The following is a 22199-nucleotide window of genomic DNA, read 5'->3' on the forward strand; positions in this document are numbered from 1 at the left end:
TTGTATTGATGGGGCAGTCGTTTTGTGATATAGCGGGATATTCCTTGCTGTATATATCCCACCACCAAATGCAGGGCTATCCATGCCTCATCTGAACCCTCTTATTCTTACACATGTCCAATTCCTAGACCTCTCTTTTGTAGTATTGTCAACCTATCGCACAGATGTCACTCCGTCTGGTATCCTCCTCTGTCGTATTCCTTTCCCCTGGTTTGTTCTTCGACGCCGCAAATCTCCCGCTCAGTTGATGAAGTTGACGCAAAAGAAGTGCAGCAATAAACTGCCAAAGATGAAATCCGCAAATGCCCGCTCATGCGAGATATTCTCAAAGTGCACCTTGTTCTCCGAGTTTGTCTGGATGCGCAGCGAGGCTGTGAGGACGAATTGGCCGACTGTTGCGCTGAAGCCGGAGAGGAAGGCGTTGAAAGGCTGTGTTTCCATGCACGTTAGCGAGCAATTCGTATATCATTTCTTCCAATCTCATCGTACTCCGGATCTAGGAACTGTGGAAATTGGACATGTGATGGGAGAATTGAGGACGTACAAAGTTTCCAACCAAGACCACGTAGAGGAATTGCAGAGCACCGACGATGACGAGGAAAGCGAGGAAGGTATCGAGCAACTTAGTTCGCTGGGGTGTCTTGTCGACGTATTTGTTCCATATTCCTTGCGCAATGGCGGCGGCGTCTGTGTTGTTTGCTTTGCTTGAGCGAGCAGGTGCTGATGGGGTAGCTGTTGTAGATGTGGTTGTAGCTGGGGCGCCGGTTGGGGCGGTGGTGCGCTGTTTCGGTGCCATTTTCGTGACGTCTCGAGGATGTGTGTCGAGACTTTTGGTGTTGGAAGTGGAATTGGGAGATGACGCGCCGTGGTGATGCTGCTGCCGCTGGTGGATAGCTTGAGGCCAGATGTTCGTAGATGGTCCGAGCTCTGGGGTACGACGACCGACCGCGTCGGCGGTTCGGTGTCCTTCGGGTGTCCGTTTGGATCCCCGCAAATCATGGCATGGACTTGGCCCAGCCTTCCTTCTCTCTCAGCTTTCTACGAGAAACTTCTACATCCTCAGTTATTTCTTCCAGACCTCACGTATTCACGGGACTGCCCGAACTCCATTTCACGAATCACACGATAAGATAACAGAACACGACGCGACAATGGTACGTGATCACCGATTGCTGCCACGCGCGAGTCATGGTGTAGAATGGATGCTAATTGGAGGTTCAGGGCTCTCTCGGAAACATCGCTCTCATCCTGGGTGCTCTCACTGCTGGTGGCGGCATCACCGGCTACGTGAGGACCGGATCTATCCCATCAGTCGTCGCTGGATGCACTGTCGGACTTCTGGTATGACCTCACATTACATGCATCACCACCTTGCGCGCATCTAACAAACAATAGTACATGCTCGGTGGCTACCGTGTCAACAGCCGCGCAGCGTACGGTGTTGAGTTGGCTCTTCTTGCTTCCGTTATCCTCGCTGGCAGCTCTATTCCTCGAGCAATGAAGTCTGGCAAGCCGCTGCCTATTGGTCTGAGCATTCTCGCGACCTTTGGCCTGTGGACTTTTGGAAACGCGTACATGAACAAGGCTCGTGTATAAGCCTTACCAGAAAGATGATGCGAAGAAAAGGCAGCGCGTCGTGCGATGAAAAGTGTACCATAACTTACGATGTTGAAATACGAAGCTTGACTGGATGAGAAAACGGATCCTACTGCGCGAATACTCCCTCTCGAGTTACTAATCGACGTGTCGATCCACAAGCTAGATACTAAGTCAGGGCAGCTGATTATCTCAACGTCTAGATCTCTCAACGCTCTAACAGGCTCCCCACACGTTTGAGTTCGCTAATGATCCCGGGCTATTTGGAAGAATGCAACACCATCCACACAATACCGACGAGGCAACAATAGAACCTCCCCACCAATCTATATCCCGGCTTTGCATCGCGTGCCAACTGCCGTCGCTTATCCAGGGTCTTGCAAGTCTTAGCGTCATTCGGTAACACTGCATGAGCGAGTACTGGATATCGCGAGTATTGTTCCGGGTCACAATGCGGTTCCAGCTCATCAAAATTGATAGAACCAAGTTTCATTGACCAATCGTACCATGTCAACACCTGACTCTGACTATCAACCTGCCATTTCCATCAATGTACTCAGGCTGAAACCTATCCGCGAGACAGAAGCTACAAAGCGATCATCCTGGTGTACGCAGTCCGTCACATATCGTAATCCCGAGTACAGTGATTGGTGGTTCGATATGACCTCCCAAAGCCTTTCTCCAACATTTTCATCTAAGACATACCAGAGGAATGAATGCAAATTACAGATTGACGAGATCGAATCATGTCCCCGCATGGCTCGTGGCTCGCTCTGTGGTCGCGATAAATGTTGGAGTTGGCCGCATAAAGAGTTGGGAAAGGCCTACTGGGTGACAGTCAAGAACGTATAGCTACGCCCATCTATCCACAGATCCCGCCACTATGCGCTACACCCAGCTTATTGGCAGTGCTGCGGCACTTGCTGGTTATGGTGAGTTCAATGTCCGCCTTAGCCGTTGATACTGACAGAACGAAGCTTTTGCTCAAGAAGGTGAGGCACAGTCTACTGTTGTCTACGATGCAGAAACGAAGATCAGTTACTCGTCGTACACGGAGCCCGAAACAGGGATGACGTTTGGTGTTGCTCTTCCGAAGAACGTTACAGACCCGTATGATGCCATCGTCAGGATCACGGCGCCAATTGCCAATCAATGGGTCGGCTTCTCATGGGGTGGCAATATGGTCTGGAATCCATTGAGCGTTGCTTGGCCTAACGGTCAATCCGGGACGATATCTGCTCGCTTCGCTTTGTATGATGCATACCCAGGTTGACGATGACGATTCTAACATCCCACAGTGGTATTGCTTTACCGCTTGGATACGATGGCGCCGAGCACAGCTACCTCAAAGGCACAAAGACAAACGCTACACATTGGACTGTCAATGCACTGTGCAAAGGCTGCACTGGATGGCAAAACAACGAAGATGAAAGATACGCATTGAATGGCACCGGTACAACACAATTTGCCTGGGCCTACGGCGTCTCTTCGGTCGAGGACCCTGCCAGAAATGATTCTGCATTCAACGTCCACGCGGCCTGGGGAAAATGGATCCACAATCTGGACGCTGCACGCATCGAGAATTTTGATTCCTTGGTCAATGCTAACCTGCTGACGGCACCCATAGCAAGTCCTTCCGCTGACCCGACCACCGTCGTGACAAGCGTCGTACCGTCTGCAACGTCAAAGCCAGCCGCGCCTGCTGCCATTCCAGCCTCGTGCTCCGGTGCCGGTAGTCCCACATTCCAGGGTAGTCTCGCAGCCGGATGGAAGGCCACAAAAGTCGCGGGAGGCTTGACTGCCCCTCGTAGCATTCAGTTCGACGGTGTAGGAAACATGTTAGTAGTTCAATCTGGTAAAGGTATCTCGTACCATAAGATGGGTACAGATGGCTGTGTTACCTCTATCAAGATGCTGGTCTCGCAGAACAACCTGAACCACGGCATTGCGATGAGTCCTGACGGAAAGACGCTCTACGCCAGTTCCATGACTCAGGCTTACTCCTGGCCATATGATGCTGCTGCTGGGACACTGGGAACTCGAACAACGATCATTACTGGCATGTATAACGGCGGCTCTCATTTGACCCGCACTCTTGCCCTCGCACCGCAGAATCCGAATCTGCTGGTCGTTTCCCATGGTTCGAATGCCAACATTGACTCTGCCACGTCGGACCCCAAGACTGCGCGTGCCATTATCAAGGTCTTCGATCTGTCAAAGATTCCAAGCGGAGGCTACAACTACGTGTCCGGAGGATACAACGCTGGCTACGGTCAGCGTAACGACGTCGGAATCTGTTTCGACAAGAACAACATGTAAGCCTCGCTTGGATGAGCGCGCGTGATAATACTAACAATGCTACAGGCTCTGGGGCGTAGAGAACAGCGGCGACGACTTCAAGCGCAACGGAAAAGATATTCACTTCAACAACCCAGGCGAGAAGATCCATTACATGGGAGACGTGACCAAGCCCAACAACAACTGGTACGGCTACCCGTCCTGTTTCACCGTCTGGCAGCCCAGCGACTTCACCGACAAGGCCTTCAAAGTAGGCGATTGGTTTGTCCAACAGCCCAGCACCAACATGAACGACGATACCTGCGTCCAGACAGCCACAGCTCCCAAGCTTACGCTGTTCCCTCACTCTGCACCCATCGACTGCAAGTTCGACGCCGATAGTACGACCATGTACGTTACTTACCACGGTAGCTGGAACCGCACACCCGTCACCGGCTTCAAGCTCGTCGCTGTGAAGTTCAAGATTGGTGCGGACGGCAACTACACTCCGGTTGAGCCTCTTACTAGTACCACAGCGGCCCAGGACATCTTTTACAACCCGGCTGTAGAGAAATGCCAGGGTAATGGACCGAGTTTCAGCTCTGGGTGCTTTAGGCCTGCGGGCTTGGCGTGGGATTCGCAGGGGAGATTGTTCATGACGAGTGATACATCGAGCAACGGGGAGGTTTGGGTGCTGGGTAAGTCGTAGAGGATGGGGTGGCACTCCCAAAGCGTCATGCTAGTGAGTCGATGAGCAGCAGACGATATGTATATACAGTTGGTGCAGTCACACAGTCGTTTATAGGTCGCCATTTTCAGGCAATGGGAGGTACCGGTTTACTCGCTCCTTGCGACCAAGGTGCAAAGTTCTAGATTTGCTTCATTCCCGTCGTCCTTCAACACATTGTCAGCGTGCCACTAACTCGAAATACGCGAACATAGGTATACATTGACTCACCCAAAGTATCAGTCGCAAGCGAACTCTCGAGATAGCTACTAGCTCGTTGTTCTGGGTGTCGCGCAACCATGGTTCGCGTACCGGGCACGTGGCAGGTATCCACGGATGTATATCGGGAAGCGGCGTTATATAAAGCACAGAAACTTTTGACTTCTTTACCTACACCTATAGTCCTCAGCTCGACTCACTAAAATCGACAACTGTTGTATACCACCGCTACCCTTAAGACACTCGCAGCTTCCGACACCCACACACAGCCTCCAGCCATGTCCGATACGAACACCCACGCGCCATGCTACTTCATGGAGCTTCCGACTGAGTTGCGCCTCAAGATTTACCGCAACGTTCTTCCTGAGGTCGTTAAACCCAATTATCAATCCCAAGTTCATGCCGCTTCTATTCTACGAGTTAATCATAAGGTCAATCAAGAGGCTTCTTCTGTGTTGTATAGAGAGACTCCATTTCATGCGTACATATCGCAAGATAGCATCCAGCTACAAAATAAGTTATGGTGGCGGCGTACGGAGTCCAGAAGCCTCTCTATGATATTTTCGCCGTCAGCCAGATCCATCCGCCATCTTACCGTCCACGTCAATCTTCGGAGATGGTCCGATGCTCATTTTGATCTGCATGGAAGGGGCATCAGTGGTGATGAATACGAAGCCTATAAGGCGAGGGATAGCGTGCGGAAATTTATCGACTTCTTTACATCAGGAAACACTTCGCTGGAGTGGCTGGAAGTTAGGCCCACTCTGGTAAACTACTGCAGATGGTCTGAGGAAGACATCATCGCAGCGGTCTTTGTGGTTATAGGACCTTTCGAAGCGCTGAGCAACATCAAAACAGCAACATTGGTGGCCCTAAATTACACAAGCTGCGGTAGACATGGTACCGAGCGTCACTCAGCCATCGCTAGCCTCCATACCAATCAGCTTTACGGTCGACTTCGAGAGGAGTGGCTCTCTTCCATCACAGAGTCCAAGCCAGCCCCAGGACCCACGGACAACGAGCAGGGAAAGGTTGCGTACGGCGTTATCGAAGAAGTCCTTCAACTGATATATCGGGTAATGCCATATGCGGTGCGAGGTACTTACAGTTCGATCAATCGCCGCTTGGATGGCCTCGAGCTCCCGTTTCACTCCGCCCGCGTTGCCTACGAAAACGGCGATGTCGAGACTTTGGTAGCAATCAGAGAAGCCATCAGGGTAGAATGGGTCAAATTACAACCCCGGCTGTCGAGCGAAGCATCTGCCATCTCGCAGTCAATCTACGACATGTTCAAAACTAGGGATATCGCAGAACTGCCCGAGTCAAATCCACGCGTCGTGCCATCAGAGACTAAGACGTCAAAGTCCCGTTTCTACGATGGATGAGCTAACGGACTGGGACTGGTCGGAAGTTAAATGCGGGGTCCCCAAGCACGGTGAACCTGGCGTTACCATTAAGGAGGATAGTTGGAGGATCTACATCTACAAGGGCGATATAATGTGGACGCGTCTGAAGACACCGCAGGCGGTACGCGAAGCAAAGGAACGAGGCAGAGGCGATGGCATACTTTGAAGGCACTTCAGATTGTTTGCGTTGGTAGCAACGAGGCAATACCGTGCATGTGAGCAGCTCGCTTATGATTGGCGGTTATGACACGCGACGCAATACCACTTGTAGAATTATCTCGCATCAGATGAGAGATGAACGATTGGGAAAGGAGTGGACGAGAAGTGAGAGAAAGAGAGGACACCGGACAGATACAGAGAGGTTTGCATGTTTAGTTACCATCGTACACATCAGGGGAAGAGTGATGTTGTGGAGATTGCGGTATCTCAAGGTGGAGTGTTCACTGAGTAGAGTGACAAGCAAACAGGAGCCATGACAGCATAGCAGCAAGTCATATGCGGGACGAAATCTCGTTTGTGGGGCACAAGATCCTGTTGTTGGACGACTTGCCGCTCCAAAGCGGTCTAACAGTGTAGCTGAGACAAGCCATAATAATTCCAGCCGCAATGTGGCACACGGGTCCAAGGTCAAGCCCACTTTCCCTGAATGCCCATGTGCCGACAAAAATCTTGGTGGGGGGAAGAAAGGCGGTTATCGGCAGGCGTCTTGAGTGATTTGCATGGTGAAATACGATCTTGAGCGGCGCAGCGTGCCTGGCGAGAACTGGTTTGCGGCACGACGATCGTCGATGTTATCGGTTATTTTTGGGCTTCATCTCGCTTTCGCAACTGCTGGCCATGCCTTGTGACGCAGCGGCAGAGCAGCAGGTTTTGAGGGAGATTTGGAGTTGCAGAGAGATGAGGGTCGCGACTGGTTGTTGGTAGTTGGCTGTGCCTTGTTCATGCGCATCCGGCAGAATGCCATGGCTTTCGCCAAAGTCGATGATTCCCATGTGCGCTCGGAGAGACTAGGCTCGGTTTCACCCGGCACGCCGCAACGAAATACGAGTAAGCATACGCCAAGCCGTCTCTCGCGACTAATCCTTCACATGCGGCGGTCGTCAGTTGCGAGCGCCGAAGCTTGTTGGGAGGTGACTGATGGCTCTGCATGGCCCAATGGCTTACTGTCGACGCTGACATAGGCGACCCGTGGCTGAAGTGGACTGCAGGCCGGGTTGAAGATCTTGGCTCGAAAAGCTTCGCATGTCATTGCCTGTACTAGCACCGGGTCTGCTGGAACGAGACAGGCGCAGACAGCAGCTTTACCGATTGGGACAGAGGGGCGGCATGTGTCAGCGAAGACAAAGGGTTGTGCATGCGGGCCGTTCTGTCAGAATAGCAGAGTTTTGATATCAATATCTTCACGTCGAAGAGGCATGTTGCGATAGTAGTCGCGGTGCTGTGGTGATGGAGGGGTCCATCCATTATTATCACGCCCGCCCTTCCGCTCCTAATCTGCCCTACTCCCTCCGGCACCCGCGGATTCTCTGGTACGGCCAGGCACGATCTAGAGCGAAGGACTCCCCTAGCATCTACGTCACGCTTGCGCACGGTCGGTGTTGTGCACAAGCTCGGCGCTAGGAAGGGCTTGTCAGTGAAACGCAGCCATCTTGTACCGAAAACTGGGGGGTCACGTCATAGCCCATTCACCCTCGCATCGGCATACACGCCAGGCGCCCTTGCCAGCCACAGTATACTAAACCTCGCGTCTCCCGGCCTTGCTAGCATATCCATAGCAATTCTTTCTCCCTCGCCCAGGAACACCTTCCATCCGCCCTCAGCAGCAGAACTCCCCCGCGTCTGCTTGCCCCCACTTGCGCTCAGGTAGTCTAACCACGCACACACGGGCAACGCTCTCGCACCACCCCGCCATGAGTTCCCTCAAGAGAGCGCTTGACAAGCTCAAGCCGCACCACGGCTCCTCGGCCTCGGACGACGAGAAGAGCGGCGTCAAGTCGCCCTCGTCCGTCAATGGCCGCGCACAGTCGCCCGTCGCGTCGCCGCGCTCTTCCGTCACCCTGGGCGGCTCTCGAGCAAGCGGCGAGCACAAGCGCGCCGACGTTGCCTCGCCCACCGACAGCAGGACCAGCATCGACCAGCCCCGCAACTCCCTCAGCGGTATCCTCCACCGCCGCACCGAGAGCCCGAGCCGTACCGGCACTGACAAGACCAACAAGACCAACCGCTCCGGGTCTATCTCTCACAGCCCCATGCGAGCTGTCAAGGAGAAGCTACACATTGGCAACGACTCGAGCGACGAAGATGCCCCCCTCAACCGCGAGGGCGAGCCCATGTCCCGCGGTCAGCTGCGCAAGCACGAGAAGCAGGCCCAGCAGGAAGAGCGCCACAAGCAGAACATGGAGAAGGAGCAAGAGCTCGAGCGCAGAAGGAAGGAGATGGAAGACCAGGCATTGGCTGAGCTGACTCCCGAGCAGCGCTCCAAGTACGGTGTCATCGACCCCAACTCCTACGCTGGCGAGTGGAAGCATGAGCCCCGCCACAGGATCCAGGACTTCTCCGCAAAGGATGTTGGCAAGGAGGTTGTCTTCCGCGCCCGCATCCACCACCTCAGGAAGATGAGCTCCAAGTTCGTCTTCCTGATGTTCCGCCAGCAGCTCGCTACCATCCAGGGTGTTCTCTTGGAGCACGCGGATATCTCCAAGTACATGTTGTACTGGGCTGAGCACCTGGACGCCGAGACCATCGTCCTGGTCAAGGGTATCCTGCAGGAGCCCAAGGCTAAGCAGGGCGAGGTCCTCGGAGCCACCATCCACGACGTCGAGGTCTCGGTACACGCCCTCCACGTCGAGGCCGCCGTCACCGACCACCTGCCCTTCAACGTCAACGAAGCCGAGGTCTCACAGGCCGAGGTCGACGCTGAGCTTGCAAATGCAGAGCACAAGGAAGGACACACCCGCGTCAAGATTGCGGATCGTACACGTTTGAACAACCGCGTCATCGATCTGAGGACAACAGCTTCACAGGGTATCTTCCGCATCCAGTCTGGTATCTGCAGGCTCTTCCGTAACCAGCTAGATTCGGAAGGCTTCATCGAAATCCACACCCCAAAGCTTCAGGGCGGTGCTACCGAGTCGGGTGCCAGTGTGTTCAAGATCGACTACTTTGGTCGTGGCGCCTTCCTTGCTCAGAGTCCCCAATTGGCCAAACAGATGGCCATCTCTGCAGACTTTGGCAAAGTGTACGAAATCGGTGCCGTCTTCCGTGCTGAGAACAGTAACACGTACCGTCATTTGACTGAGTACACTGGTCTGGATCTGGAGATGCAGATCGACGAGCACTACCACGAGGTCCTCCGTGTGCTAGACCGCACTTTCAAGGCCATTTTCAAGGGTATCTACGACCAATACCGTCCCGAGATTGAGGTAATCAAGAAGCACTTCCCTCACGAGGACTTGGTCTGGCTGGACCAGACACCCATCATTCCCTTCGCCGACGGTGTTCGCATGCTGAACGAGTCCGGCTGGAGGGACGATGATGGCAATGAGCTTGACGTGAACGAAGACCTGGGTACCAGGGATGAGGTTCAGCTCGGTCGCGTCATCAAGCAGAAGCTTGGAACCGACTACTACATTCTAGACAAGTTCCCTGCCAACGCGCGCCCATTCTACGCCATGAACGACCCGAACGACCCCACGGTCACCAACTCCTTCGATATCTTCTGCAGAGGACAGGAGATTCTCAGTGGTGGCCAGCGTATCCACGACTCCACCTTGCTGCTGGACAAGATGCGCAAGCTCAAGGTCGATCCCGGTTCGATGGAAGACTACATCCAGGGCTTCCAATGGGGAGCACCACCCCACGGTGGAGGTGGTATCGGTCTCGAGCGTATTCTCATGTTGATGATGAACCTCGGAAACATTCGCCATGCGTCCATGTTCCCTCGCGACCCGAAGAGTTTGCCAGAGCGGCCAGTTATCAAGCAGCTGCGACATCCTGAGGCCAGCACCATGCATCCACCGTGGGAAGGACAGGATCGTGCGGTTGCCAAGATCGACCTCCAGCCTATCGAGAAGCTCATCGCCAACTACGGTGATGCCACCAACACGTCCTGGTTGGAGCCTCGCACCGAGATCTGGCGCGACGAGAACACCGGTGCGGCTGTCGGCTTCGTACCTCAAGACGGGTTCGCCATCACTGTCGGTGACCCTCTTTGCCACGAGTCTCAATACCTCAAGACCATGGCTGGTTACCTCAAGTACATCAAGAAGGAGCGCAACCTCAAGCCACTGTGGCTTCTTGTAGGACACGCCACCGAGGAGGTGCTTGCAACCAAGTTCAACTGGCGCACATTCTCCGTCACTGGAGAGCAGCGTGTAGACCCTGTCCACAACCCAGCGGACAAGGACTCTGACGTGCAGCGCAAGATCCGCCACGCGGAGAAGGAGGGTGTCAAGATTAGCGATTATGCCCTCGGCACACCACCACCACCAGATGTCAAGGCGAAGGTCGATGCTCGTGTAGCGGATTGGCTGAACAACCGCAAGGGCAAGCAGGTCCATTTGACCAACATCCACCCATGGCAAGACGAGGAGCATCGCCAATACCACATCGCCTACACACCCGACGGCACTATCGCTGCCTTTGTCGCCATGGCGCAGCTTTCACCTGACCACGGCTGGCAAGTCAAGTACTCTCTCGACTTCCCCGGCGCGCCCGGTGGCTCAATCGAGTACATTGTCACACACGCTCTCAAGCAAGTCGCTGCTAGCGGCGCAACCAGCGTCACCTTTGGTGGTGGTGCTAGCTCCAAGTTCAGCCCAGGACATAACGTCAAAGGTACTCGCGTCAAGGTGCTCAGCCGCGCCTACCACGCCATTGCGACTGAACTCAAGCTCACCAACAAGACTGAGTTCCGTGAGAAGCTGGGTGCAGTCGACGACCCAAGCTACATTTGCTACCCGCCCCACGGGCTGGGCCCTATGGCGGTCAAGGCCATCTTGAACTTCTTCTCTGACGATGACGACAACAACTAAGTAACATGTTGGTGGACGATATACACGCTAGGATAACGATACATTGATGGATGATCGAAGGCATGATACCACAAGGCGTTTGCTGTATGAGTAGACGGTACCTTTTACCTGTCTGACTCTTTTAGGGACATTTGTAGCGGGAGGACGTTCTTAGGTAGATAGCGATGTTTCTTAATCTAATACCCTCTGAAATATCTTTCTTTCTTCGTATGATAACATGGTGACTCTTGTAGCTGTCGTAAGCTTTTCATATATCCAAAGGTCAATTTAGACATGACCGCGGGATCTCTGTGCTACCTTCGGCGCGTTTCGAGTACATCCGACGTGACACCGCGTAAGCTACATACGGCAGGCACGTCGGTAAGTCTCAGGTTCCACCACCTCACACTTCACAGCCGTTCTTCAACACCGAAACATCAGCATCCATCATCAACGCACGACTCTCGGACAAGACTCTAATTGATCGGCTACTGCGCAGACTTGGCGTCGCGCTCCCGATGACGATGGACCAGGTCGCGGGGAACATTCGGCGCACTAGAGGAAGGCGGGGTCAAGCGCCCGGCTTGGAAACCTTCGGACCTTCGACACGGCTAGAGAAGATGGTTTTCGGGGCCGTGCGATTGGCTAGAGGAGGGTTTTTGGAGAGGGAGTCGAGACGGGTCTGACGTCTGTTGGTCGCGTGTTGGCGTCGGGAAAGCAACGCGCACGTGTGAATACTACCACGGTTCGCGTTGACGAAAGGCCGATCTGCGACTATAAGAGGCCTGTTCCTAGACCTTTTTGTACAAGAGGGTAAAAGCGAGTCAGTCTACTTTGTACGATAGAGTTTCGACAAGAGTACGTTGGGCTCGGTGCTATTGCTAGAGCGTTTCTCTTACCGGATAAAGAGCCAAGCTCTTCTCTTGACCGACCTGGCTTTCGACAGACACGACGCTCAAGATGTTTCTTACGACGCTTCTGATCACGCCGTGGTCTATCCTACTCCTTCCGGTCATCTTCTACATTTTGCCTTACCTCCGCAACTGGCAGATCCGCGACATCCCCTCTCCGTTCCCAGCCGCTTGGACAAACCTCTGGCTCTTGGCTCAATGCCGACGCGGGAAACGCTATCTCGCCGTTCATGAGGCACACAAGAAGTACGGAAAGCTTGTTCGTATTCAGCCGCATCACGTCAGTATTGCGGATGCGGACGCTATCCCGCAGATCTACGGTCACGGTAATGGATTCCTGAAGAGCGAGTACTACGATGCTTTTGTGTCGATAAGACGGGGGCTGTTCAATACGAGGGATCGTGCCGAGCATACCAGGAAGAGGAAGACGGTTTCTCATACGTTTTCTGCGAAGAGTGTATTGCAGTTTGAGCAGTATATCCATCACAACCTGGAAGAGTTGCAGAAGCAGTGGGATCGAAGGGCGGCCAGCGTTCAAGAGAAGAGAGGCTGGTATCATATGGATGCGCTGCACTGGTTCAACTACCTCGCTTTCGATGTCATTGGTGATCTCGCGTTCGGAGAGCCATTTGGCATGCTGGCGAAGGGAAAGGATGAAGCCGAGGTCAGCAAGGGAGGACAAATCACGTATGCGCCTGCTATCGAGGTGTTGAACCGCCGAGGTGAAGTCAGTGGCACCATCGGATGTTTCCCCGCCATAAAGCCCTACGCAAAGTACTTCCCGGACCCCTTCTTCAGCCAAGGCATGAAAGCGATCGAGAACCTCGCCGGAATAGCCATCGCCCGCGTCAACGCCCGCCTCGAGAAACCATCCGACCGCGTCGACCTCCTCGCCCGCCTCATGGAAGGCCGCGACGAAAGCGGCCAAAAGCTCGGCCGCGAAGAACTCACTGCCGAAGCCCTCACCCAACTCATCGCCGGCTCAGATACCACATCCAACACTTCCTGTGCTCTTCTCTACCACTGCCTCCAGCACCCAGACATAGTCCAAAAGTTACAAAAGGAACTCGACGACGCGCTCCCAGATGCAGATGCCGTTCCAAACTACGCCCAAGTCAAAGATCTACCTTACCTCGACGCGGTCATCAAAGAAACAATGCGTATCCATAGTACCTCCTCTCTCGGTCTCCCCCGCTTGATCCCCCCTGGCCCCGGCATCACACTCCTCGGCCACCACTTCCCCCAAGGCACCGTCCTCTCCGTCCCCGCATACACGATCCACCACTCCACGGAGATCTGGGGCGAAGACGCCGACGTGTTCCGACCTGAGCGCTGGGAAAACGTGACCGAGCAGCAGAAAGCGGCGTTCATCCCCTTTAGCTATGGACCGAGGGCTTGTGTGGGCAGGAATGTGGCGGAGATGGAGTTGGCGTTGATCGTGGGCACGGTGTTTAGGAGGTATGAGTTTGAGATTAGGCAGGGTGAGATGGAGACTAGGGAGGGGTTTTTGAGGAAGCCGCTGGGGTTGGAGGTGGGGATGAGGAGGAGGACGTTTGAGTGAGTGTCTGATGGGGTGAGTAGTAAGTGGTACACATGACGATGGTATTATAAAGGAAGAGAACGGATAGGTGTCGTCCATGATGGATCATGGAACACAAAACTCGAGTCTGAGTTACGAATACAATTGGCTATATGACTAAAAGACATACATGAATGAACGAAGAAGCCGATACCTCGCTGTACCCCACAAGCCGTATAAATGCTGCAGAACACCCACTAAGAGACTATGCCAAGTCCCTTGTAAACCTGAAAGTAAACAGTACAAAGAAAGTCTTCCCAAGGACCAAATATATACAACGACGTCTGAAAAATGCACAGCATATCATGACCCAAAACTCCATTTATCTTCGACAGTCGAAATTCTTTAACTTGCCATCTATGTCATTGAAGTTCGGCCGATGCTGCCTCCTATCTTGATCGCGCCTATGTTCCCTCTCCCACTCCTCGATCTTGCCGTTCGTTCCATTACCGCAGTGTATGCACGGTTGGTTTAGGGCAGTAAGACCTGGGTAAGCAATGGTAACGGGAGTTGTACATGAACATCTGCCGTTGTGTCTGTAGACATTGCAACGTATGATGGTGTCGAAGATAGTGATCATGTGTTGGCAGTTGGCATATGGCTGATAGTACCTTTCGCACCTGTTTGGTGGGTTTGGGGGCTGGGGAATGTAGAGGTCTGCGGGTAGGACTTGGTTCATCGTGGTAGGTGTGACGGTCGGTGGTGCCGGTAGTGATTGATGTTTGGATAGACGGAGTGTATGGTTTTGGATTGTTCGTATCTTCTATATTGTCTTCGTGATGTAGGATCCGACCAGCGGTAGTAACTTGGAATGTAGGTATGAAATAAGTCTAGAGTTGTCGAAGTGTCTAAAAGTGTATTGAGGTTGTGATGTTGAGGCAGACATGATAAGTTCATTTTGCGAGATCTTATACTATTCCTCGAGCCTGGCGTTTGATGTCGTGTCCTTGAACTGGATGTGGTCAAGGAACGGATCGTGAATGTTTTGCGATGGCATGATTATGGCTGCTGTGATGCTGCTTTACATTGACTTGGCGCGTCAAACAGTGTCACTAGTTGGCGGAAAGAAGGTAAAGCTATGGGCTATGATCACAAGGAGAAGACAACCTCTTCGATAAACCATGGAAAGAGACATCAAACACTATTCAACTAAACACCTAGATCCTGTTCTCTAAAATTCCGTCTACGTGAGCTTAGTCATCTTCTTCCCTGAACTCAATGATCTTCTTCTTCTTCGTCCTCTCATTGCTCTCCGCGCTGCTCATCGTACTTCCTGAACTGCGATCTTCACGTTCGGCTTCCCTCTGCGCTTTCTTCAACTTCCTACTTGTCCCGTTCTCGCAGTGGATACAGTTTCCCTTTACCGTGATTGGAAGTGCAGTGAGTGTCCAATCCGTACAGTCGCACTCGCCGGTATCGAGAGATGTGGGACATGGGAATTGTTGATCGTATTCGAAAGCCATGTGGCCGCAATCGTAGTTCTCGTAATACTGGTAACAGTGTGCTGGGGGCGGTTCGAGAGCAACGAGGGCTTGCTTCCCGGGTTCGGTTGGCTGTTCAGGTTCAGTTGGCTGTCCAGGTTCAGTTGGCTGTGCGGGTTCAGTTGGCTGTGCGGGTTCAGTTGGCTGTGTCATAGGGGTTAGTGCTGAGCGTTATGCGCAGCAGTGGGTGTCTGATCGTTTTTGGGTTCGACCTGAAGTTTGCTTGGTGTTGACAACGATGGCAGGGTAATGTTACTGCACAGTGCGGTTAACGACGTGGAGTCGTCACAGTGTATGTAAGAGATCTAGACTTTTGTATTGAAAATTATCATAACGTCGTTCTATCGGTTTTTATGCTCCTCCGAGAGTCACTAAGCAAACAGAAATTGTCACATAGCTGTAGTCAGAAGACGGAGCAAGAGCCTGATTGACTTTGGTCCAGTGACGACGTCCCCTTCCAGGCAGCATGACCTTTCTTTGTGCTTCAGAGGAAAACCGAGCTGTGAGTACGAGACAACGACGTGGTCTTGATAGTGCTATTTAGATACCTAGGTATAGCTGCGATAGACAAATGCCATCGATAGCGACCCATGATAGCAAACTTGCCTTAGGAGAGGAGGGCATCAAGGGGCCGCAGGTACCCCTCCAGTCTCAAAGCTAAGTAGTGCGACCCACGATTGCGAACCTTCCCTTGAAGACGAATAGGGTGGCAGGGGGGGACGCAGATATCCATTGAGTCTCACCGACCCACGATTGCGATCTTGCCCTAGGAAGCGCAAGGGCCGCAGCGACCCCCCAGTTTTGGAAACCCACGATGTCAAAACAGCCCTAGGAACCGTGGGTGGCCACAGCTGCCCTCCAGTTCTGAAAATCCACTGTATAAAATCTGCCCTAGAAGACGTAGGTATCACAGCTGGTCTTTAGTTCTGAACACCCACGGTCTCAAATCTGCCTTAGAAATGAAAGGGCCGCAGCGACCTGTTCACTTAACGAAGATCCACGATCTCAAACCTGCCCTAAAAGACAAGGGGTACATCTTACCGACCTTTACGCATTTGCCCAGCTCTTTCCATAGTGAGCATGGCGGTGCAAAGACTGGTATCTGAGTACAGCACTATTAAAGTAGCCCATAGACGTACGACTTTCACATTCTCATAGTTGGTGGAGTGGGCCTCGGTGACGATTAGTGAAGCGCGGAAGTGCGCGCCTCCACATATTTTGCGCACAGACCAGCGCTTACTCTTAGCGGCCATTGTCGCGAACTCCCGGCATGTACGCGTATCGCCGACAAAGAAGCTGAGCCAACACCGCTCAACCCTCGACCGCCATCTATCCGTCGCCAACTCGGAAGCAGCATCGCCTGCGTCGCCTAATATGGCGCCCAACGAGCTCGCCGATGTAGCGGCTGACGCCTCGTCGGGCGGCTCCTTCACCCTGTTGAAGCAGCAGCTCGAGCTCGACTTCAGTTTTGCACCGCGCCGCGTCAAGGGCCTCACCACGCTCGACATCCAGCCGGACAAAGCGCATCTCCGGGATATCACGCTGAACTGCCGGCAGCTGAGGCCGACGAGCATCAAGATCGAAGGAGAAAAAGCCGCCTTTAGTTATTCGAACCTCCACCAGCGCCTGACGCTATATCCCGGTACCGGTCTTGAACAATATCACTACGCGAAAGAGCGGATAGCGCGACACACACAGGGCGCAGAAGATGAGCTGGTCATTATCGTGCCTGACAAGGTCAAAATCCGGGAAGTGAAGCCCTCGGAGGCTGGCATGACCGACGACGCCCAGGGCACCTTTTATGCGCCGATGAAGCTGGAGATCGAATACGAATTGGACGACTTTCGGGACGCGCTGCAATTTGTCGGAGTGGAGGATGGAGATGCCCGGTACCCACATGCTTACACGCGCAACTCGTCCTTTCCCGGTGCGGCGTCGTGTCTCTTTCCGTGCATAGACGACGGCGAAACGCGCTGTCTGTTCGATGTGTCCATCCGTTACCCGCGAACTCTGGGAGATGCGCTTAGCAAATCGAATGCGCAGGTGCAGGCACAGGCACAGGGAGTGGAAAAGGCAGATAGTGTCATGCTGGATGCGGACGATGATCAGGTCGACTTGTCCGAGGAAGAAAAGGCCATGGAGATGCAAGTTATCTGCTCCGGTACCCTGACAGACGATGTGAGTATCGATTCATCGTAATTAACGCGTTTTAAAGCTGACTTTCAAAGATTCTCGATCCCGCCGACTCTTCGCGAAAGACAGCCAGCTTTTCGTGCGATACCCTCGTCCTCCCCCAGCATATCGGCTTCGTAATCGGTCCCTTTGAACATGTCGATCTCTCGGAATATCGCGACACACTTGATGACGAGCGCTTGGGAGAGAATGCCATCAAAGTTCACGCGTTTTGTTTGCCAGGCAAGGAAAATGAGGTGAGGAACAGCGCCATGATGCTGGCCCGAGCTCTTGACACCTTCACCGAGCGCTTCCAGAGTTATGCATTCGGCAACTCCTACAAGCTGGCATTCGTAGACGATTTAGAATGGGACACCGCGCACACAGCCTCATTCTCCATCTGTAGCTCTCGCCTGCTCTTTCCGGAGACTGTATGGGAGCCACTGGAGCACACAACCAGAGTCTTGGTGCATGCAGTAGCCAGCCAGTGGATAGGCGTTGATGTGATTGCACACAACCCAGAAGATCACTGGATTATCGTTGGTGGATCGTGGTTCATGGCTGAGCTCTACCTCCGAGAGCTGTTCGGTCGGAACGACTGGCGGTTCCGTCAAAAGGTGATGGTCGACCGAGTCATTCAGATGGACCGCAAGCGCCCGTCATTACAGCAGCTCGGATACGTCTTACAACTGGATCCTGGAGAGGTCGAGTTCATGGAGCTGAAATCGCTCATGGTACTGTCTATCCTACACAACCGTCTGGTGAAACAGAGCGGGAAGAATGGTGTCGACAGGTGTCTGTACCGAATGCTTTTCAATGCTCGTCAGGGCAAGTACGCCAACGGCGCCATCGCTACAGATGATTTCCTCGATATCTGTGAGAAGGTTGGACATCAGAAGCTGGAATCGTTCTTCCAGCAATGGATCGTAGGAGCTGGATGTCCTACTTTTCACTGCGTACCTTCGTTCAACAAGAAGAAGCAAGTGGTACAACTTACTATCAAGCAGCTACAGGCTGACTCATCCATTACGAACATCGACAGCGGTCTCGCCGCGGATGACTTCATGCGCGAAGCGAAAGAGAAGTCTCGCGACTTGCGGTCAGCGACAGGATACCCCACCTTTGTTGGCCCGATGACTATTCGCATTCACGAAGCTGACGGAACACCCTATGAACACATCGTCGATATCAATTCGAACAACGTCAAAGTAGAAATTCCGTACAACACCAAATACAAACGACTCAAGAGGAATCGATTGAACAAGGAGCGCATGGCTGCTGCCGCGGGCCTTGATGCTTCGGGCGAGACTCAAGAGGATGTCACCTTCTACATGTTGGGAGACCTCTTCACATCTCCCCAGGAACACGATGAATGGCGACTAGACGATTGGCCACCGGAAGACGAGGCTAAGCAAGAGGGGGAGGCTTACGAGTGGATTCGAGTCGATGCAGACTTTGAATGGATATGTCGGACCAACATCGAGGACATGCCGTCATACATGTACGTCTCGCAGCTGCAGCAAGACAAGGATGTCGTTGCACAAGCAGAGTCAATACAGTTTCTCGCCAACAAGGAAGGTCATAAGCTGATCTCTACTTTCTTGGTCAAGACGCTGATGGACAACCGATACTTCCACGGCATACGGACCATGGCCGCTAATGTTTTGGCTCAGAGTGCACTGAAGCGAACAGAGTGGGTTGGCCTGTTCCATCTGCAGAAGGCTTTCCGCGAGCTTTTCTGCTTACCCAACTCACCCATGACTCGCTCCAATGACTTCTCCGATCGTAGCATGTATCTGATACAATGCGCTATCCCCAAAGCCATTGCAAAGATCAAGGGCGAAGATGGCAGATCACCACTAGAAGCGAAGCGCTTCTTGCTCGATCTTGTTCGGTACAACGACAACCGCGGAAACGATTACAGCGACGACCATTATATTTCTACTCTGATGCGCTGTCTTGCGGAGACACTCACAAAAACTACAGCCAGTGCCGACCTTAGTCACGAAGAATGGGCTCAAGAGCAGGATTTCACAAGCAAAGCCATCGGAGAGCTTACGCGACACCAGAGACTTGACGAATGGATCCCTACCTACCAGAACGTTTACACAACTACCGCCCTTGACTGTGCGCTGAAGTTGGTCATGAGCCGGGTCACCCCGTTCAAGCCGACCGAGTTTCTCCAGTACGCCCAGCTGGGAAATGCAGACAACGTACGCTTAAAAGCTTGGGAGTGCTTGATTCGGCTCGGCATGATCCGGAAGGATACAGTCTTGAGATTCCTCATGCATGAGATTCGGTCCGATCCTTCGCCGTACTTCAGAAAGCAGCTGCTACGCATCTTTGGCATTGCGATTGGACAAATCGCTACTGGAGACGTCTGGGCGCCGGAGAAGGCTGCGGACACTTCAGCAGGCACACTTATGATCGAGAACGAAGCCAGTAATGCTGAGCGTGCATCAGCTCTCGCCCGGCAGAACCTTAATGGGGCTCTGAGAGGGTTGAAGAGCGACATGCAAGGCAACCAAACCCTGCGTATGGTCCTGGAAGAAGCCCTGAAGTCGAAAGTACTGTCTACGAACGACATGTCTGAGCTTTTGGACATCTGCGACATGATCTTCGATAACCAAAAGTCCAACAAGCTGCGTATCAAACTGTCTATGCCACGCTATTGGAAGGTGGAGCATATTGGAAAGGCATCAGTGGTCTTCAAAAAGACCAACAAGTTTAGATGGAGATCGAGGACGCCTCTAAAGGAGGAGAAGAAAGAGGATGAGGACGACAAGAAGGAAAAGGCGCCTGTTCCACCTGCCGCACTACCTACACCACAACCCACAAGAGATATAGCTGCTCCGGCTCCGAAAGCAGCACTGCCGAAGTTGTCGCTCAAGATCGGAGGACCGAAGAAGCAGTCTACTGCATCTACACCGGCAACTGCGGACTCTACGCAGGCCTTACAGAGAAGCCACTCTATAGTGTTCTCACCCACTGTCTATCATTCACCATCCCCTGCACCAGTGTCCAAACCTGCATCTCCAGCGCCAGTGCAAGCGCCAGTACCAGCGCCACCGCCCCCGCCCCCTGCCGCTCCAGCCGCAACGGATTCGCGTTCGTCGACTCCAGAAGTGCCGCTGATGCAGCCGTCAAAGAAGATAGCCACCCCAGCAGCGACCCCCAAGCCAGCGACTCCAGCACCAGCTCCGGTTCAAACTCTCACCGCTGCTCCTGCTCCAGTTACCAAGACTCCGGTTCCGCCACCCAAGGTCCCTACTCCAGCTCCTGCGCCTGCCCAAGCGAAGCCAACACCAGCGGTCATCAAGGTACCAAAGCCTATGGCTACACCGCCTGCTATCGCATCACCGGTTCCTCTGCCGGCGCCCAAGCTTAAGATCAGGACCAAGACCGCTTCCGGCTCTACTGTGCCATCAAGGCCCTCCAGCGCAGCTCCATCACCGCGTCCTAGTGCCGCTCCTTCACCTCGGCCAAGCGCAGCCCCTCCTCCGTCACGACCTGCTGCGACCAACCCCGCATCCGTGGCCAGGCCTGTAATCAAGCAAAAGAGAAGCAAGATCGTCAAACTGCGAATTGCACCCAAAAGGCTGGCAGGCTTTCTCGCTGGAGAGAACAAGAAACGTAAGATGGTTACTGGAAACGGGGACGACGATAGGCCATCTAAGCGACAGAGCTTCGAGCCAAGTAGTATGTCAAACGGCAACGGCACTGCTAAGAGCGGTCTCGTTAGCGTGGAGAGGGGTGGCAGCAGTGGGCCAAGACTGCTACTAAAGATGAAGGTAGGAAAGGCCAACTTGCCAGGCGAGAAGAAACGATGAGATAGAGACGGAAAGGTTTTCAGCAAGAGACAAGGTCGACAGCGATGGCCATGACGAGGTATCGAGGATAACACAACATACATTTCTAAGGTGTTTAACGGACGGGCATCTCTTTCCCCCACAGCGAGATATGGTTTAAGGAAAAGGAGGGTTAAGGCCGCTGCATGCATGCATACAGGATCAAACAGCATTCAGCGATGGCGTTATTTGTAGTGTATTTTCACATGGGTGGTGGGAATGGGACATTCAGGTGGATACCCCCTTTGCTGATTTTAACGAGTATACATGCCTTCATCGGGCTTTGTATTGTTAGACCGCCTAGAGTGAGAATGTATAATTTACAAGTGTATGACTTCGTCCTAATGTGGGTGGAAGAGTGAATTAATGATGGGTATTGATAGTGAGGAAACGCTCGCTAGAGAGCGAAATACCAGAGTATCCTGCAGTGATGTGTACGCCGAATGAAAGGGTATCTACCATTACACCCCGTCTGAAATCTATACTTGGTAATGAAACGATCTCGCTGTGATATTAGGATCCTCGCCAGAAGAGTTTCTTCACGGATCGTACGCCGGATTGGAAGACTGGTTCGCTAATGGGTGCTGGAGCTGGTGTTTTGTGTGCAATGGTTGGGAGGACTTCTTCCGCAGGTTCGGGACTCAATGGTGTTGGTATGGATCCCACTTGTGGTGAGGAAGGCACAGATTGTGATGAAGAAGGCTGGGCGCTCGCTGTCGCGTCGTGTGTAGATTCAAGTACTTTTATTGCTGTCGCTTTCTTCGCAGATCCGGACACCGTCTTCGCAGTCTTCTCCACGACCGTAATTGTATCCATATCATATGCAGCATGCGGGAAAACACCCTCTCTCCCGGCTTCCGTCTTGCGATATTTGGCATGTGGCAGCGTAGATCTCTTAGTTGGGGCCCAAGGAGTACGCTTCCTTTTGTTCTTGGATCCGGGAGGACGGCCTCTCTTTCTCGGCACTAGGA

General features: G+C 53.1%; 7 protein-coding genes across 7 annotated transcripts; 6 read left to right on the top strand and 1 right to left on the bottom strand.

Moving 5' to 3' along the window:
* Positions 1 to 240: 240 nt before the first annotated feature.
* J4E90_009422 (uncharacterized protein) lies at positions 241 to 796 on the bottom strand (the record flags this gene model as incomplete). Its single annotated transcript, XM_051438941.1, has 2 exons — positions 241 to 429; positions 545 to 796. 2 exons carry the CDS (start codon positions 794 to 796, stop codon positions 241 to 243), a joined length of 441 nt encoding a protein of 146 aa, XP_051287018.1.
* Positions 797 to 1151: 355 nt separating this feature from the next.
* J4E90_009423 (uncharacterized protein) lies at positions 1152 to 1596 on the top strand (the record flags this gene model as incomplete). The annotated part of the gene is made up of 3 exons (XM_051438942.1): positions 1152 to 1154; positions 1222 to 1341; positions 1396 to 1596. 3 exons carry the CDS (start codon positions 1152 to 1154, stop codon positions 1594 to 1596), a joined length of 324 nt encoding a protein of 107 aa, XP_051287019.1.
* Positions 1597 to 2479: 883 nt separating this feature from the next.
* J4E90_009424 (uncharacterized protein) lies at positions 2480 to 4582 on the top strand (the record flags this gene model as incomplete). The annotated part of the gene is made up of 4 exons (XM_051438943.1): positions 2480 to 2528; positions 2574 to 2847; positions 2895 to 3911; positions 3961 to 4582. 4 exons carry the CDS (start codon positions 2480 to 2482, stop codon positions 4580 to 4582), a joined length of 1962 nt encoding a protein of 653 aa, XP_051287020.1.
* Positions 4583 to 5097: 515 nt separating this feature from the next.
* J4E90_009425 (uncharacterized protein) lies at positions 5098 to 6204 on the top strand (the record flags this gene model as incomplete). The annotated part of the gene is made up of 2 exons (XM_051438944.1): positions 5098 to 5187; positions 5503 to 6204. 2 exons carry the CDS (start codon positions 5098 to 5100, stop codon positions 6202 to 6204), a joined length of 792 nt encoding a protein of 263 aa, XP_051287021.1.
* A 1931-nt stretch (positions 6205 to 8135) lies between these two features.
* Positions 8136 to 11258, top strand: J4E90_009426 (uncharacterized protein; the record flags this gene model as incomplete). Its single annotated transcript, XM_051438945.1, has 1 exon — positions 8136 to 11258. The coding sequence occupies one exon, from the start codon at positions 8136 to 8138 to the stop codon at positions 11256 to 11258; it is 3123 nt and encodes a 1040-aa protein (XP_051287022.1).
* Positions 11259 to 12197: 939 nt separating this feature from the next.
* Positions 12198 to 13709, top strand: J4E90_009427 (uncharacterized protein; the record flags this gene model as incomplete). The annotated part of the gene is made up of 1 exon (XM_051438946.1): positions 12198 to 13709. The coding sequence occupies one exon, from the start codon at positions 12198 to 12200 to the stop codon at positions 13707 to 13709; it is 1512 nt and encodes a 503-aa protein (XP_051287023.1).
* Positions 13710 to 16582: 2873 nt separating this feature from the next.
* Positions 16583 to 21210, top strand: J4E90_009428 (uncharacterized protein; the record flags this gene model as incomplete). Its single annotated transcript, XM_051438947.1, has 2 exons — positions 16583 to 17386; positions 17437 to 21210. 2 exons carry the CDS (start codon positions 16583 to 16585, stop codon positions 21208 to 21210), a joined length of 4578 nt encoding a protein of 1525 aa, XP_051287024.1.
* Positions 21211 to 22199: the final 989 nt, after the last annotated feature.

This window comes from Alternaria incomplexa (assembly GCF_024043165.1).
Source record: "Alternaria incomplexa strain BMP 0042 chromosome Unknown scaffold_16, whole genome shotgun sequence".
Lineage (NCBI taxonomy): Eukaryota > Fungi > Ascomycota > Dothideomycetes > Pleosporales > Pleosporaceae > Alternaria > Alternaria incomplexa.